Raw genomic sequence first — 17,483 nt, 5'->3', positions numbered from 1 at the left:
GCTGAAGATGCGACCGCCGCTGATTTCAGTCGTCAACGAAACGTGCAAACGCACACAGCCAGCAGGAAATTGAAAAAAAAAACAAATAATTTAAATCGCGAAAATAAAATCCGATATACACGCGTGCAAAATAAAAACCCATATACACGCGTGCAAAATCGCTGTAAGAATTGGAATTTGAATTTCAAATGACCTAAGGATCTTGCTCCACATTTTCGTGTGTGTTTCGTGTTCTATAAAAGAGTGATAGCCGCGGGTTCGCGTGTCAGAACAGATCAAGATGTTGAGGTGGCCAGTGGTTTGCCTGCTGCTCCCGCTTTTGGCCACGGCCAAGATCTTTGATCGCTGTGAGTTGGCCAATGTGCTGCAGCACCGTTTCGGTCTTCCTGCCGCCCAAGTGGCCACCTTGGTGTGCATTGCCCAGCATTCGAGTGATTTCAATACGGCTGCCTTTGGTGGCGGCGCAGGATTGGGCGGTGGTTCCCATGGTCTCTTCCAGATCAGCGATGTCTACTGGTGCTCGCCGCCGGGTCAAGGAAAGGGTTGTGGCCTGAGTTGTTCGAGTTTGCGGGACGATGACATCGCCGACGATGTCCTGTGTGTGAGAAAGATCTATGCTGAGCATCAGAGGATCAGTGGCGATGGATTCACCGCCTGGCAGGCTTATGGCGCTTACTGCCGCCAGGATGCAAATGCATATGTGGCAGGATGTGGAGGTCCTGGCAGCACCGCCCTTTCGGTAGCTGCGACCTACCAGAAACCGCAACAGGTCCAGGTCCACAGCTATCCAGTGCAGCAATACCATCAGGTGGCTCAAGTCCAGCAGCAGGGAAAAATCTACAGTCGCTGCGAGTTGGCCCAGGAACTGTATTACCAACACAAGCTGCCCATGCCGCAAATCCCCACCTGGGTTTGCATAGCCCAGCATGAATCCTCCTTCAACACAGCTGCCGTGGGTCGCCTGAATGCGGATGGCAGTGCGGACCACGGTCTGTTCCAGATCAGCGATCTTTTCTGGTGCACCCATGACCAGAGGGCGGGAAAAGGATGCCATGCCACGTGCAATCAGTTCCTGGACACCAGCATAGCCGATGATGTGCAGTGCATCCGACGGATACACCAGGAGCACACTCAGATCTCGGGAGATGGCTTCAATGCCTGGACGGTGTACAAGAGGAACTGCCTAAATCAGCACTACGAACAGGTTGCAGCCTGTTTTGCCAAGCCACCGGCTCATCAGCCTCAGCATCATCCAAACGCCATTGGCGGAGGTCCTGTGAAGTCCAAGGTCAGCTATGCCTATCAATATGGCCAGGTTCAAGTGCATCAGACGCCAGTTGTGAAACCACCTGTTGTGAATCAATATTATCGTGCGCCGCAGCCGACGCCCGTTGCGACTTACCAAACCAATGGGGCTGCCTATTCGGGCAATCCCTTTCTGCGACCACGCCCAGTTAATCCTCCCAGACAGCATCCCAATGCCATTGGCATACCCCTGAAAAACCAATCCCCTGCCAGCCCATTCTATACTTACAAACAGCAAACACAGTATCAACCACAATATCAGACACACTTTCAAACACACAATCAACGCACGGGTAAAGTTTACAATCGCTGCGAGTTAGCCCAAGAGTTGTATTTCTCACACAAGTTTCCCATGCAGGATTTGGCCACCTGGGTGTGCATCGCCGAGCATGAATCCTCATTCAATACGGCAGCTGTGGGTCGTCTGAATGCGGATGGGAGTGCGGATCACGGGCTCTTCCAGATCAGCGATCTCTATTGGTGCACGCACAATGATGGTGGCGGCAAGGGATGTCACATCGACTGCAATCGCTTGCTGGACTCGGACATCGCGGATGATGTCAAGTGCGTGAGGACCATCCACGAGGAGCACACCAGAATTTCAGGAGATGGATTCACCGCCTGGACTGTCTACAATGGACACTGCAGGCAGAAAACTAGAGCCGATATCGCCAGCTGCTTTGATGGTAAAGATCTGTCTGTGGAAGTCGCGAAACCATCGAGGGGTAACGAGCTGGTTAAGAAGACATCTCCACCTCCAAAGGCAAAAATCTACAATCGCTGTGAGCTGGCCAAGGAACTATACCATAGACATAAGTTCCCCATGAGGGAGATTCCCACTTGGGTGTGCATAGCCCAACATGAATCCTCTTTTAATACAGCAGCTGTGGGAAAACTGAACTCAGATGGCAGTGAGGATCACGGCCTGTTTCAGATCAGCGATATTTACTGGTGCACCCACGACCAGACTAGTGGTAAGGCCTGTCACATCGAATGCGATCGTTTGCTGGATTCAGATATATACGACGATGTCCAGTGTATACGCACTATCCACGAAGAACACACACGACTCTCGGGAGATGGCTTCAATGCCTGGACTGTCTACAATTTACATTGCAGGAATCAAAACTTGGCCCAATTGAGTGACTGCTTCGATGGAAATGAGATTTCAGAGGCGGATAAGACCAGTCATTATGGTGAAAGGCCCCAGGTTAAGCCTAATCCGTCAGTGCCACAGAAACCACAACACAAGATAGCAACAACTCAGGAATATGCTGGTAATCCCTTCTTGCAAAACCTTCAAGCTGCCAAAACACCTCAGCCCACCATAAATACCAATAAACTTGCGAATAAAGTATCAGCTCCCAAGGAGCCAAACACAAATAAACTATATGCCACCAATCCATTTTTCAATAGTCAACTACAGAGCAAGCCTTCTCCCACACCTGGTTATTCCACCCAAAAACCAAACTATGATCACAATCCCTTCCTGAAAGCACCTGTTTCAGTAACGCCATCTGTTAAACCTTCACATGCTTCACAAGAAACCAAGACCCATGACAGTATATCCTATGTCCAAAACCCATTCCTCAGTCTACTTGGCAAACCAATTGTACCTGCTCAAGCTACACCCATCCATCCCCAGCCCAAGCCTCAGCCCAAGCCCTCGAGCCCATCTAAGACCACTCAGTTGGTCAACAGACCCTACGTCAGCAGCGACAGCTTCCGCAATGAGGTGATTAAATTTACGGCCACCTCTGCAGCAGTGGCAACAACAGCAAGCTTTACAAAGCAATCTGTAACAACAACCACACGGAAACCCCTGACAGCGACCACAAGAAAACCTGTCCCAACTACGGCCAAAACAACTAGCTTGCCGTTATGGTCATGGCAAACTTCTACGGCCGCTAAGCCCACAATAACAGAAAGTGGTAATCACCATACAACATCAACCACCCGATCGGTGATAACCAATAAGCCGAATACTCGTCCAACCATTCCAGCAGTTTCACGTGCTACTACTCGAGCACCTACACGGTCAACTAATGGGCCAGTTAGCAAAACATCTCAACCAGGGACCTACCTTAACACTCCCCCAACAACTCGACCGACCATTCGATATATTACCTCAACAACACGTTCCAGTACTTTCCCTGTACTTACGACTCGTCCAACTACTCGCCCAACTACTCGCCCAACTACTCGTCCAACTACTGGTGCAACTACTCGTCCAACTACTCGTGCAACAACTCGCACAGCTACTCGTGCAACCACTCGTTCAACTACTCGTCCAATTACACGCCCAACTACTCGTCCAGCTACTCTCCCAACTACACGGCCAACTACTCGGCCTTCCACAACAAATCGACCACTCACAACCACTCGATATATTCCAACAACTCACCAATCTGTAATCACACAGACCACAAATCGAAACGCAGCGATATATTTACCAACACATCATACAATTTCGCCAACTCGTTCAACAACTAAGTCTCCATATCACTATGTCTCAATAAATAAACCTACCACACGCTCAACTACAAGCACAACGATACGTTCCTCAACAACAACTCGTCAACCGCCCACGACAAGATCCACCACTCGTTACTCAGCGGTAACGGCATCTACCACTCGTCAAGGAAGTACCACACCAAGGCCATACTTATTTACCTCAACAACGAAGAAGAGTGTCACCACTAAGGATCCATTCGATCATCCGTTTTTCCAGAAATTCAAGGCTAAGTTTGAGAAAACTGCAACAGCCCAAAATCAAAAGGCTTCCACGATATTAGCTGTTAATCAAAATCAAACTACCATCAGTCCTTATTATGCAAAATATCAGGAAAACAAGGCTAAAACAGGAGAAAAAACAGTTTTTTCTTATGACTTTGGTCAAATGAGAAACACTACCAGTAGGTCAAAAAGTGCCTTTGATGTTTACCTGAATTGGAACCAAAATTAATGGCATTTCCATTAGTGTGACACTTTCGAAACTTGTAAATATGCGTTATTGATCTATGTAACCAGCACTATGCTAAACATAATGACAGAATACTCATGCATTATTAATCCATAAGCCTTATAAATAGGATTTAGATAATAAAATAAAAATAAAATCCATGCAAATGCCAAATTTACGAACATCAATTCAATTTCAGAGACTGGTTGGCGGGCAAAGCTGACAACGTGCCGAATGTCGCCAAGTGCGATTGGATCGTGTTCATAAACAGCTTTGATTAATTTGCTAAACCAGGTTTTGGCCGAATCTTGTTAGCACAAAAACCGAGAGATCACAGCAACAATGCCAAAAATACGTGTTTTGAATTTTCCCCAAAAATGTTCCTTCATCTCAGCAAACTGTCTTTAAACGTAAAATTCTGGTTATAAGTATAACTGGGTAGTCAAATAGAAGTCGAGCTATTTAAATAGTCGTTACGCCTAAAAGTACGCTATATTTTGTAGTCTTATATATCGCAGTGCGAGTTTCACACGCAGAAATCTTAAACATTTATTTTTTACCAATCATTTTTATGATTATTTTTATATTGTTTTAAATTAGTTTCAATGAAGTCCATTTGAAAAACTGTTTTAATTATAAATGTTACTGGTAGAGTCGCCTTATTGATACCCAAAATTTTATTAAAAGAGGATTTTTACAGTGTAATTATAACAGAAATGTGTTATATTAATATGAGAATAAATGAGAACAAAAAAAACACAAAAAGCTAGTAAAATGCTATCACCAAATCTTTACGTGTTGGTTTTGCTTATCAGCCTCTTCCCGCTTTCAAAAGAAATTCCAATTTTAAAGAGAGTAATAAAAAAATGTTAGCTTGAAAGTTAATTAAAAATTTCAATGCGAAATTCCGATTTAGTTCCACTGAACTTGACCTTCAAATACACTCAGCCGGTCTTTAAATCTATATACATATGTACATATATGTATACACAATTTTAAAAGGCAAATTTTTGTTCGATTATACACAGAAAACCTTTTTTTTTGTTCCAAAAAATAAGACAAGTTTTATATGTTTTAAAATTAGAGCTTACAAGGAAAAAAACTAGGAAGCAGAAATGAAGCGTTCTAGTCTGATGCACTCTAAGCTTTGAATATTCAACCGTCGAATTCAGAATTGAATATTACCCCCTTTGGTGGTGGGTTATTGATATTCCTTTTTAGCGCGTTTCAATTAGAAAACTGTTTTTTACATATGTATACATAAAAGGCCTCCTTTTCCTTTTTCACCATAAACTTAAGAAATGTTGTACGTACCGAATGTGTGGACTTCGCAAACTAAAAGCTCACAGCAGACTGCTCACAAAAATGAACTAAAAGAAAAACAAACATAAAGCAGGGGTCGACATACGCCTTAAGTGCCTTAATTAAGTTTGGTCGCAAAAAACCAGATCAAGCCCAAATAAACGAATCAATTTCCGCTTAGCTCTTGCGTTTCAAGTTCTCTCGCGAATCGGGGACTGAAGCTAATGTAAACATATGTTCTATGTATGCATTCCGAAGTCGTTCTTATGCTTTTTGCCCGCCAAGATTTCTAAGATATACATACATGCACATGTATCTTTTATCTTATAATTTATATGTATCCTTATAAGGTTTGCCAACTTCGATTTATGGTTACAAATTGGTTTTTTAATATTCAAAAGAAATACTCGAAAGAAATATTATATTTAAACTTCAAAATAAAAAAACATAATTATTACGCACTATAACGGCACTACGGCGAATATTTAAAATCTATATTCTGCTTATAAGTTATCGATTGAGTAAAATATATTCTGCTTGTAAGTTATCGATTGAGTAAAATAATCGATGGCCCTATCGATCTCTACTATATATCGATAGTATCGAGTTGTTATTACCCATTTTATCAGCTCTAGTTCCCGCCGATCGCAAAACAAACTGTTTGGAATGTTGTGAAGTTTATTGTTTATTCCCGCCCTCGTCCCTTTGTGTTTGTGCTGTTTAATGGAAGAGAAGCGCTATCTGAAGCGCAAGGAAAAGGCGCGCAGCGATGGCAATCGAGATCAGGTGGCAGTCAGTTGCAACCAGCTGGGCGACTTCTACAATCAGCAGGGCAAATACACCGATGCGGTCAGGGAGTATGTCCAGGAGGCCCAGATATACGCCTCCATGGGCAAGGAGCTGGAGACGGGCAAGGCCAAGAGGATGGTGGGCGAGATGTACACCCTGCTGTGCGACTACGATGCAGCCAAGGATCACATCAACGATTACCTGAGTGAGTTGTTGGTATCACAGGAACAGAGCTCCTTGTATATCACCCGTATCCATGTCCACAGAGATTGCCAAGCGCTTGAAGAACCAGGTGGAGGAGCAGCGAGCCTATGCCACTTTGGGGCGTGTGCATCTTCTCCACGGCCAGAGCCTGGCGGACAGTTCCGCTTCCGGGTCAATGGAGCAACTTAAGCTGGCCGAGAAGAACTTCCTGCGCAGCCTCCTTCTAATCAAAGAGTAGGTTGCTATCATTTTGACGAAGTGAGAGGCTTGCATCACACAATATTACAGACTTTCAGGTCAGATTTCGAAGCTGGAGCAACTGGATATGCAAGCTCGCTGCTACCTAAACATCGGCGTGGTGAAGGAGCACATGGAAGATTTCCAAGAGTCCATTGACTACATCGACAAAGCCATAAAGATTAGCAAAACGCATGAGTTGTGGGACCTGACCCATTTGTGCTACATTTCTATGAGCTTGCTCTATAATTGCAAAAAGAACGATGCAACGGCGGCGCTTCGATTTTGCAATATGGCTTTGGAGGTGGCGAAGCGGTTGCCAAACAAGGTTAAGAAGATCTGCGAGACGCTGATCACCAAAGCAGAGATTCTTATCAAGGCGGGAGACTTTGCCAGCGCCAAGCAAATACTCACCAAGGCTTACAAGAAAAACACGCCGGATGAGAACGATCGTGGGAATATTGAGAAGCAGCTAAGGATCGTGGTCAAGGTCTGCCAGACACTAGATGAGCTGGTTCTTACCAGTTCCGTAGACTACGCCAAGTTGAAGAGCCTGTACGAAAAACTGGGCGATGGATGCTGTCATCTGATGAACTACGAGAAAGCTCTGACCTATTACCAAAAAATGTTAGAGAATGCAGAACTCAATCATGAAAGTGGCAAGAGCCTGGTGCCCATCTATGTGAGTCTCTATCAGACGTATCGAGACCATGGACAGTTTGACAAGGCCTTGGAGTACCTGTGGAAAGAGTTCGAGTTAAACCAAGATACTCCTTCAGAGGCGTTCACCACTCTCTGCACGATTGCCGAGATATGCGAGCAACAGTCACATCCTTTTTGGACTGTGCACGATGTATACCAAAAGGCTCTGCGGCAAGCCGATAAGACTGGGAGCACCTCTGACAAGCTGGTAAAGATTGCTATGGTGAGATTGAGGCGGCTAATGCTGAAGCATAATATGCAAGTTCTTGTTGAAAATCTGGAGGCGGATGCCACAGCCAAAGGCATTGATTTGGATCAGGAAGAAAGCGTGGGCGACGATGATGAAGATTCTGAAGGCGGAGGCACTGCCGTGCAGCAAAACACTCCCGACTGGGACGACGATTTCGACCTGGCCACCCTCACCGATTCGGATGCCAGTGATCTGGATGAGACTGAGAAACCACGCCCACAGAGAACCACACGCGGTAGTAGGACCCTCGTTATTAAGAAGAACAACAAGGGAGAGACACAGCTGCATCAGGCGTGTATATCGGGTAATCTGGAACTGGTAAGACGTCTAATCGACCAGGGACACACAGTCAATGTGCGAGATCACGCGGGATGGCTGCCATTGCACGAGGCATGCAACCATGGTTTCCGGGAGATTGTGGAGCTGCTATTGGACAAGGGAGCCGCATCTGCCATTAACGACAAGGGCGGAACCAGTTGCGACGGAATTACTCCTCTTTTCGACGCCTGCTCCAATGGGTTTTTGGATGTGGCTGAACTCCTGCTGGACCGTGGAGCGGATGCCACTGTACGAACAGACTACAATGAAACCTGCATTGCTGGACTGGACAAGTGGCGGCAGGGAGCGCAGCTGGTGGATGGCGAACAGGCGCAGTATGCCCAACTACGAGAGCGACTACTTCGCACGCTTTCCAAGGTGGGCATCTGTAGTGATAAGAATGCCCGTCCCCTAACCAATGCCAATGCAAAAAGAATAAGCAGGGAAGAGCGTGGCAGCCTCTCAGAGGAAGAGGATGAAGAAGAGGCTCTTCACGAGAGCAATAGAAGATCTTTAAGTCACAACCGTTCAGGAAGTGAATACGGAGCCAAGAAATCTAGCAGTTCAACCCAACCAAGTGCCAGCAAGGAATACCGAAGTGTTATGGCGCAGCTAAAAAGACCCAACCGCCTTAACGATGATCCTCCCAGCACCAGCACTTTTAACAAGAACAAACGAAATGCCTTTCTAAGCGAAGATGAGGTGGATGCGGATAACTGGCTAATTGATGATGTGGGCCCGGAACGCAAACGCAAGCGGATTAACTCTGGAGATTTAAGTAGACGTACCTCTAAAGAGAACTTTCAAGACTCCGCCTTGTCTTTGCCGGCAAACTGGGACGATGATCTGCTGCAGGCCACTCCGGAGAACGAATACTCGCAGCGTCAGAAACAAATGCGTAAACTCACCCTCTCCCGCTCCTCCAGCATGAGCAGCAACCATAGCAGTTCTGCTGCGCCAAGTAGGAAAAAGCATCAAGCCACTCTAATGGACAGTGGTTTCAGTCGGTTCCGCAGCGAAAGTCCTTTGGGCAGTGAGTCCTCGCAGGATTGCACCACCTCGGTGATCAGCGTGCGCACCATTGAACCCGATTCCACCACAGGCACCATTCAAGTGCTCATCTCTCCGGCAAAATCATCGCCTATTAAGGTGCAAACTACTCCTGTTATAGCCACAACTGTGTCATTTAAAGTCAAAATCCAGGATGAGCTGTTACTAGTGCCTATTGAACGGAAGAAACTGCAGGACATTAATATTCGTTGGCTTGCTGAGGAAGCAGGAAGGCGTTATAACAAGTAAGTACTGCATATACAACGTATCATCCAAGTGATTTCAATAATAATTTGCAGGCTCACAGGCTTAACACCTCTCCTACGACTCAAGACTGCCGATGGATTTGCCTATGAGGAAACCGATGCAGTTAGTGTAGCCCTTGAGCAAAACATGTTAATGGCAACTATTCTGGATTGGAAAATATCACCGCTTTCACAGCGATATGAGGAGATGTGCCTTCAAGTGCAGAAGGGTAAGAATACATTGCATAGCTTCGTCTATTTCTCGTGTACTAATAGAAATTTCTTTGCAGCTGTGGACAACAAAGTAAAGGTGTTGTTGGAGCGTTCGCAAAGCACTAATATGCTAGAGCTCTCAGGCTTGTGGATGCGGGCTGAAAAAACAGAACCCATATTTAAAGCACTTCTTCATCAAGCTCGTCTCACCGTTTTGGATCTATCGCGCAACTTTATTGGCAACGAGGGATGTCAGCAGTTAGCAAAGTCACTGCCCACATTGCTTCAGCTCAAGGCACTGCGATTAGAATGCAATGCGATTGGATCCCATGGATTGGAGGCTTTGCTATGCGGTCATGGCTTGGATAAGCTGGAGCTCTTGGAAGAGCTCAACTTAAATCAGAATCCATTGGGTAATGCCAGCGTTAGGATTCTTAGCAGATATTGTGCCAGCCCCGCTGGTCAAGCTTTGACTTCCCTTCAAATTGCCCAATGCGAACTGACGGAACTGCAGGATTTTGACCTGGGATTCAATAAGTTGACGCGATTTGATATCAGCTTTAATCAACTTACCCAGCAGAGTGTGCGTCGGCTAACAGATCAGCTAAATAGTTGCCGGCTGGAGCACTTGAATCTAAGTTATGTTCGTTGGCCCCTGGACGAGGCCAGTGGATTTGCTTTGGGTGAACGCCTTGTTGCTCTTTTCGAAGGTGGCACCTGCGAACGATTTGTCCGAGTGGAGCTCGCTGGCTGCGGCTTAAGCGATGCTCATATGTACAACATCAGCCAGCATTTGGCCAAAGCCAAGCAACTACAGTGGTTGGATATCAGTGATAATAGCAATTTAAGTGGAACTACTCTTGGATACATATTAGATGAACTACCACAATTACGCGGTCTTTTGGCCGTTAATTGTACAAATCTTCTGGATGACATTCGTCTTCAAAAACTCGAACAACTGAAGCAGCTGCCCAGGCGCTTAGAATTAACAGTTGATGAGCAGGTGTTCTCCATGCCAGGAGCCTTGGAAACGCTCCAGTCCATTTGGCAGCTGCAGTTTGGAGACAAGGCCAAAATGCTGACGACATCGAGTAGCCGAAAAAGTGGAAGACGGTACAAAGGTCTACTTAAGCTACTCGCTGATGGAAGCGATGCGGAATAGTGAAGTCTCATCATGTCCCATTTCATTGTGTTGTATGTCCCAGAGCACTTTTTTATTGTTTGACAATTATATAGCAAATCTAAGTACGCCTCTTATCGTTCACCTCTTATCAGTTGATAGCAAAACAGAACAGCGATTTTTTGAACCTAAGTAGGACAAACACTCAGCCCCCACAGGGCTAATCTTATCAATGGATGATAGCTGGCGAAATAATTTGCGATGGTCTAGACTATATACGATGGGAGGTAAGTGGGGCAGGATTGGAGCAACTTGAAATATTAAGAATTCCTTTTATAAACTTGAGGTATTTGCAATTCCCTAGAAATTACCAAGTACCATTCGTATAAGTAAATACAATTTTTTTCTTGACACTTGACAGATAAATGACAGTCAATCATTCATATTTTCTTGTAATTATTTACTTATTGTACTTTATTAATCGGATTTGTGAATGTGTCTACAATGAGCATGATGAAGGATGAGGTAAATGGAGATGCGGAATCCTAGTTAAAACTGACTTAGGCTTGACCCTTAGCTACCTCGTACATGTTTCGGGAAATGATGAGGCGCTGGATCTGAGAAGTACCTTCGTAGATTTGGTAGATCTTGGCATCACGCATCAGCTTCTCCACGGGATACTCGCTGTTGAAGCCGTTGCCTCCAAAGATCTGGACGGCATCGGAGGCAATCTTGTTGGCCACATCGGCGGCATGGCACTTGGCAATGGAGGCATAATAGCTGTTACGACGTCCCTGGTCGATTTCCCAGGCAGAAAGACGCCACGCCAGACGGGATGTCTCCACGCCGATGGCCATATCAGCCAGCATGAACTGCACAGCCTGGTGGTGAGCGATGGGCACGCCAAAGGTCTTGCGTTCCAGCGCGTATTTAAGAGCCTCATCCAAGCAACGCTGGGCCAAGCCCACAGCACCGGCGGCCACTGGAGGACGTGTCTTATCGAAAGTGCCCATGGCAATTTTGAAACCGGCTCCCTCGCCAATCAGCACATTCTCCTTGGGCACGCGCACATCCTCGAAGGTGATGCCACGCGTGTCGGAGGCGCGCTGTCCCATGTTCAACTCCTTGCGACCGGGCGTCAGTCCGGGAGAGTCCCGCTCCACAATGAACCCGGTGAAGGCCTTGCTGGGCGGGCACTTGGGATCCGGATTGGTGCGGGCCAGCACAAAGTACCAGTTGGCCACACCGCCGTTGGTGATCCACATCTTCTGGCCGTTGATGATGTACTCATCGCCCTTCTTCTCGGCGCGTGTCTTGATGCCGGATACATCGGATCCTGCTCCGGGCTCCGTAACACCATAGGCGGCAACCAGTGGCTCCTCAAGCAGGCGGCCCAGGTACTTTTTCTTCTGTTCCTTGTTACCGGACAGGATCACAGGAGTTTGCTGTTGGAAAACGTAGGGCTTGGATCATCTTGCCGTGAATGGTTGCAATTTGTTACTTACGCCCAGACCACTAGCCTCCAAGGCGGTCATGATGCCGGTGCAGCCGTAGGCCAGCTCTTCGGCCGACAAGCAGGTGGTGAACACATCGAGATCCAGGCCACCAATGTCGGCGGGAATGTGGTTGTTCATCAGGCCCAGTTCCCAGGCCTTCTTGATGATGGGCCACGGGTACTCGCCGCTCTTGTCGTATTGGGCAGCGACTGGGATGATCTCCTCGCGGGTAAACTTACGGGCCAGCTCCTGCAGCTGCAGCTGATCCTCGGTGAGTGCGAAGGAGGTGCCATTGGGCGAAACGTGTGACACGGCGGCGTAGGCGCGACTTTGGGACACCAACTGGCGCAGGGCGGGCGCAGCGAGCTGGAGTTTTGGATTATAAATAACACTAGTTAAAATTTGCAATCCAGATACTGTGTTGGCTGCCTAACAATCACTACTTTTTCTTTACATCTCAATTCATATGGTAAGCAAGGATTTATCGGAATTTATAATGCAAATGTAGAAATGGATCGGATCCACAACTAACTAAAGTTGACCCTGAAGTAATCTTAATGATCAGTCACGATAAAGTGGACCAACTACGTATGTATTTAATTAATACAACATCACTATCAACATAGACAATTTTTGTTTCCATATTTATAAGGAACTATGGATGTTTGAGGTTCATAATCCGTAATCACATTCTAAAGATTACGAATATGTCTGCCATAAAAGTTTGCGTTCCAATTTAAATAGAGTGCACAATAAGCCGCCATTAGACGCCGCTAATAATACTTTCTCGGGGGGGCAAAGTACAGATGATTGCTACCAGATAGGCGGCAGCAACAAATTTGTTTTCGAAACGGAACCCACTCGAATATACATATGTATGTACGAACCTAAACGCGAGCGATCAACAGTTGCTGTCGTCACTAGAGTGGATAGAACTTTAAACTTTCGGATAGGATATGTCTGAGCTGTGTGTTTTTCACTTTCGCTGCGTTGTAAATTAACCGATATGCTCACCTTGTTGAGGAACGCCATCTGAATATGGGTTTATTTTCGTATTTTCCTGAGTTTTAACTAGGTCGCCTTGCTAACTCGTCGCTGGCTGGCAGCGAAATGATCCAAACGAGTTGGCGATGCGCCGGTATAGCGATGAAATATATATGTGCATGTGTACATTTGTTCATTGCGATACAGCAGCAGCGACGCTTGGACATTGGACTTTGTTGCGCTGGCAGTCGCAAAAGCTACAGAATCGTGGTGACGAACGAACTACAAACATATGTACCTATATGCAGGAGGTTGAGATAAGGGAAGATTTCGCTGACATTTGTATGCGCTGTTGGTGGAATTTTTCCAGAGCTTCGGGAAGAGTTCATAAATTTGTTTTACCTCGGTTTAGCAATAAAGTAATGTAAATACATACTAAAATAGGTTTTAAGTGAATATGTTTTAACAGCACACATGTATTTTATTATAGAGCCATAAGACATAAATAAATTGCATTGTTAAATACAGTTAAAAATTTAATACCCATTAATTTGTCAAGTATAGGCATATATATGAAGAGACACACCCCCTTTTTTATTAAATCGATGTACCTAGCGGAATACCCTACAAAATAAGCTCAATAAAACATAGCTTCAACGTAATCTTCAACAAACTACGTAAGGTAAAAGCTTTCAGTTCACAGCGTAACGCATGGCTTTTGGGCAATAGGTATACAACATACAACCGGGTATATTAGACTTGCAAATGTTCGTTAGCATAGGTCAAGTATGGTATTCAGTGAACTTCATTACTAATAGTAGCTTCAATTTAAATAGTAATATACTACATTTGGTACTCCATTAGTTAAGTAAATTCAATAAAATATTAAAATAGAATGTATGGTTTTCAATTAAATCCGGTCTACGAATATCAAAGAAAAACTTGCTTAATATTTGTTATTGCATATTTTAATTACTTATACTTTTAAATTCGATATTTTTTGTATTCAATAAATTAGATTATAAATTAAATCAAATTCACAGGATAGTGCCCAGTCGTTAGTCTTCGCTGCCACCTGTTAGGTCCTTAAAAATCGGAGCATACTTTCCCGCTTGACACAAATAGACGAAACATGTTCCTCTGGCTGCGCGTTAAAAATAACAGAGTGCAGCCCCGCCTCCAACCGACAACCGACCAAAAATCTCCAGCGCAACGAATTGAAAGTCCGTGACACAGTTGACAGGCAGATATAAAAAACAGAGCACTACGTGGCGGCGCGGCACGAAGACATCATTAAATCAGCATCCGCAGCCATCCAAAGTCGTAATCAGCCGTTGGAGCGAGTGGGATCTCTTATCAGCCAGGCCAGGCGCATAAAACTGGGTCCGGTTAAAGCTCTTCCGCCAGGACGAGGACGAGCACACAGCCGAGCTGCTGCCGAAGTGGTTCGGGTGGTGCGAGTCAGGCGGGTGGAGAGTCCTGTGGCGTCTAAGGCCCAACTGGGATAGCTGCTCCTAGTCAGTCATTTGACATTGCTCCTGCGAGAAGGTTGTCCACGGTCCGAGCCCAAATCCTCCGTCGCCCACAACTCGTCCGCAAGTCAGCCGTAGTGTGTGTTTTACTTGTGTTACCCACTCCCACTTTTGGGATACATATAAAAGTGCCACCCCACAATCCCCCCACAAAAAAAAAACGCCTCATAGAGGAGTGAAATTTTAAACAAGTGTTACCTAAGTACAAGCCGCAAAAAAACCACAACAAAAAGGGAGCAGTAGTTGAAGGTTGCGGCAAAATGGCCCAGTTTGTGACCCACATCCAGCCCACGCTGATGGAGGCGTCCCAAGGTCATGTGCCCCATCACCACGGACATCAGGTGGGTGTGCAGCACTCATCGCATCTGCCCCACAGTGGCCACAACATGCCCTCGCCGCCCACCCACAATCACCAATCACATGGCCACGGACATGGTCATCATGCCACCAGCGGTGGTCATCATGGAGCAGCAAGTAGCCATTCGCAGAAGCAAACAGCGCATCATACCACCACCTCCAGCCACGCCTCCAAGGGACAACACCACAGCCCGCCCTCGAGGATACATTCACCGCCGCCAGAGCACCATGTGGATCATGTGGGTCACTACGAGTACTTCCAGCACCAGCACGAGCAGATCTTCCACCATGAAGGAGCAAACGGTGGTGCCAGCCACAAGCAGCAGACCCACCACCATCCCAACAAGCACGAGCACTGCCCCACAGGACACCAGAGTGCGGTGAGTTATATCCTCCCAGGGTTACATCATTGGATGGGGATCTGGGGAGCGGGTTGGTCTCCCTTAATACAGATAGTCACGTGATCAGAACGCCAAGGGTCGAAGTTAGAGGTCGTATTCAGTTGGCAAAGGAGTGGGTTGTAGTCCATAAAGTTTAAATGACTGCTCTTTCGATATCCTATCCGTGTTTTTCCACTTAAAGGTTTGAAGCTTTAAACTCATTCAATGTTGGCCTGGCATATCCTTTTTCGTCTTCTGGAGAAGTACATATCAAAGGACATGTTCAGGTCACATATCCACTGGTTAAAGAAACTAAAGCTTCCCATTCAATTTTCCCTTCCTAATGTCCCTTAACTACGGGTGGAATCCATAAATTTCGGGATACAACAACGTCTAATCATGTTAACCTCTTGTCAACTCGCTTAGTTAGGCAATGATAACCAGAAGTTGTTTCCCTTATGAATCATCGTTGAAAGTGACAATGAATCACAACTTTTCGGCCATAATCGCGACCACATCTTGGAGCAAAAGCCATCCCAGCAGTGACGCAATAGTAATCCTTGGACCGACTGTGTCCAATGCCAAGTGAGTCATCGGCAGTGCGCTTCCGTTGTCCTTGCGGAAGCATTAACAACTCCTGCTGGCGCCTGGCATCTCCGGGCCATCAAATCTCGAGGCTCCCATGACGCTGGCTATCCTGAGGTCGTCAGCCAATCAGCCAAAAAGCTCTTTCGCACAATCTTCTCGGCTTGTTTGGCCTTTATAAATAGCCAACTGGCCAAATGATTTGACTAAACGTTCTCTTTGCGCCACTCTTTACTTTGGCATAGAGTCCGATGTGCGGTCTCTGTTCTCGTGGGTCTATTATATTCCTATCTGTTCTGGGGTCTCTGGTTTTCTGGTTCTCTAGTACGACGAGGCGCATTCGAAAATAATTCAGAAAACGACTCAAATCGCTCGGTGCGGCTGCCGCGTGAGGCCCTCTAGACAATATTTAGATATATACGCGTATATATTTCAATCTGTTGGCCCCCGACAAGGTTGAATACCTGGGGGTAATCTGGGCAAATGGAGACGCTGAAGAAACGCTTCCCATCGCTGCAGAGTTTGGGCGTAAGTTTCGGTGGAACCTTTAATTTAAATTTATGTAATGCAGGGGGGCGAGCTCCCCAAAAAAAAAAGGAAAACAAAGAAAAACAAAGCCCACAGAGCATCTGTTTTGGGTTGCCCTATAAATACAACTAAATTGGCCAGCGAAACGTGCGGGAAATTTCTTTTATTTTTTATAATTCTGTGCGTGTGCCGTTTAAATATTTTCGCCATATTTCGTCCCGCGGGTGCAGTGAACCGAACGCGGTGAAAATGTTTCCATTTTCTGAACCCATTCCCTCAACAAATTTCCCGCGATATGACGACTTTGGCGTGCTCAATTTGCGTTGCGTTTTTTTGGGTCGTCAGAATTATGGGCAATCAGCTCATCTAGGTGGTAATTTACTTAAGGCATTGCCCCAAAACATTCCATCCACGGTGTTCTGTTTTTTATTTTTAAGGTGCTGCGGGGAGGGTCATTCAAATATCATATTGCTGGCGACAAGCCCCCGCGACATCGATGCTAGCACAAATATTAGCTTAAATACAGGGAGGGTTCAGGAACCTCTTTACAGACTCGACGTGTGGATACTCTATGATTCAAATCCGATAGTATGCATTTTAAGTTCTCAGTAGTGCACTGTTTAAAACTCGCCTATTTACTACTATTTTAGCATAAACATTTATTGAATGAGCAATATTAAAGTCTTTAGCTGCAAGGTGAAAAGCATATTTATCCTAGATGTTTATAAACAATCGTGTTTACTTTCAGACTTTTGGCCTAAATATGAAAATTTTGATAAACTCGGTATATATACTTGATAAATTTGAAGAATTTTAGTTCCATTTCATTTGGGAGATTTCTTAGAACAAAAATTTGAACTAAAATAAGAAACTCGTGCCGCACATCCCTTGGGTTTATTGCAATCGAAAATAGACTAAGAAAGG

General features: G+C 45.7%; 4 protein-coding genes across 4 annotated transcripts; 3 read left to right on the top strand and 1 right to left on the bottom strand.

Annotated features, from left to right (window-relative positions):
* Positions 1-166: 166 nt before the first annotated feature.
* LOC122617601 lies at positions 167-4,376 on the top strand. The gene has a single exon (XM_043793520.1). It carries the CDS (start codon positions 281-283, stop codon positions 4,268-4,270), a length of 3,990 nt encoding a protein of 1,329 aa, XP_043649455.1. The 5' UTR covers positions 167-280; the 3' UTR covers positions 4,271-4,376.
* A 1,827-nt stretch (positions 4,377-6,203) lies between these two features.
* Positions 6,204-10,827, top strand: LOC122617600 (tonsoku-like protein). Its single transcript, XM_043793519.1, has 5 exons — positions 6,204-6,563; positions 6,625-6,796; positions 6,851-9,364; positions 9,419-9,594; positions 9,655-10,827. Exons 1-5 carry the CDS (start codon positions 6,293-6,295, stop codon positions 10,737-10,739), a joined length of 4,218 nt encoding a protein of 1,405 aa, XP_043649454.1. The 5' UTR covers positions 6,204-6,292; the 3' UTR covers positions 10,740-10,827.
* A 309-nt stretch (positions 10,828-11,136) lies between these two features.
* Positions 11,137-13,363, bottom strand: LOC122617605 (probable medium-chain specific acyl-CoA dehydrogenase, mitochondrial). The gene is made up of 3 exons (XM_043793528.1): positions 13,208-13,363; positions 12,203-12,559; positions 11,137-12,142 (listed from the first exon to the last, which is right to left on the bottom strand). Exons 1-3 carry the CDS (start codon positions 13,223-13,225, stop codon positions 11,258-11,260), a joined length of 1,260 nt encoding a protein of 419 aa, XP_043649463.1. The 5' UTR covers positions 13,226-13,363; the 3' UTR covers positions 11,137-11,257.
* Positions 13,364-14,969: 1,606 nt separating this feature from the next.
* Positions 14,970-15,654, top strand: LOC122616674 (histidine-rich glycoprotein-like). The gene is made up of 2 exons (XM_043792213.1): positions 14,970-15,446; positions 15,649-15,654. The coding sequence occupies exons 1-2, from the start codon at positions 14,970-14,972 to the stop codon at positions 15,652-15,654; spliced, it is 483 nt and encodes a 160-aa protein (XP_043648148.1).
* The last annotated feature ends 1,829 nt before the right edge of the window (positions 15,655-17,483 follow it).

This window comes from Drosophila teissieri, chromosome 3L (genome assembly GCF_016746235.2).
Source record: "Drosophila teissieri strain GT53w chromosome 3L, Prin_Dtei_1.1, whole genome shotgun sequence".
Classification (NCBI taxonomy): domain Eukaryota; kingdom Metazoa; phylum Arthropoda; class Insecta; order Diptera; family Drosophilidae; genus Drosophila; species Drosophila teissieri.
Note: the sequence above shows the minus strand (reverse complement) of the source record. Positions and strands in the feature narration are given on the sequence as shown.

Coding starts and splice junctions, on each gene's coding strand:
- LOC122616674 (XM_043792213.1), top strand. CDS start 14,970: ATGGCCCAGTTTGTGACCCACATCCAGCCCACGCTGATGGAGGCGTCC.
- LOC122617600 (XM_043793519.1), top strand. CDS start 6,293: ATGGAAGAGAAGCGCTATCTGAAGCGCAAGGAAAAGGCGCGCAGCGAT. Junction 6,564..6,624: donor TCACATCAACGATTACCTGA/GTGAGTTGTTGG, acceptor CCATGTCCACAG/AGATTGCCAAGCGCTTGAAG. Junction 6,797..6,850: donor AGCCTCCTTCTAATCAAAGA/GTAGGTTGCTAT, acceptor ACAATATTACAG/ACTTTCAGGTCAGATTTCGA.
- LOC122617605 (XM_043793528.1), bottom strand. Junction 12,143..12,202: donor TGGAGGCTAGTGGTCTGGGC/GTAAGTAACAAA, acceptor GTTTTCCAACAG/CAAACTCCTGTGATCCTGTC.
- LOC122617601 (XM_043793520.1), top strand. CDS start 281: ATGTTGAGGTGGCCAGTGGTTTGCCTGCTGCTCCCGCTTTTGGCCACG.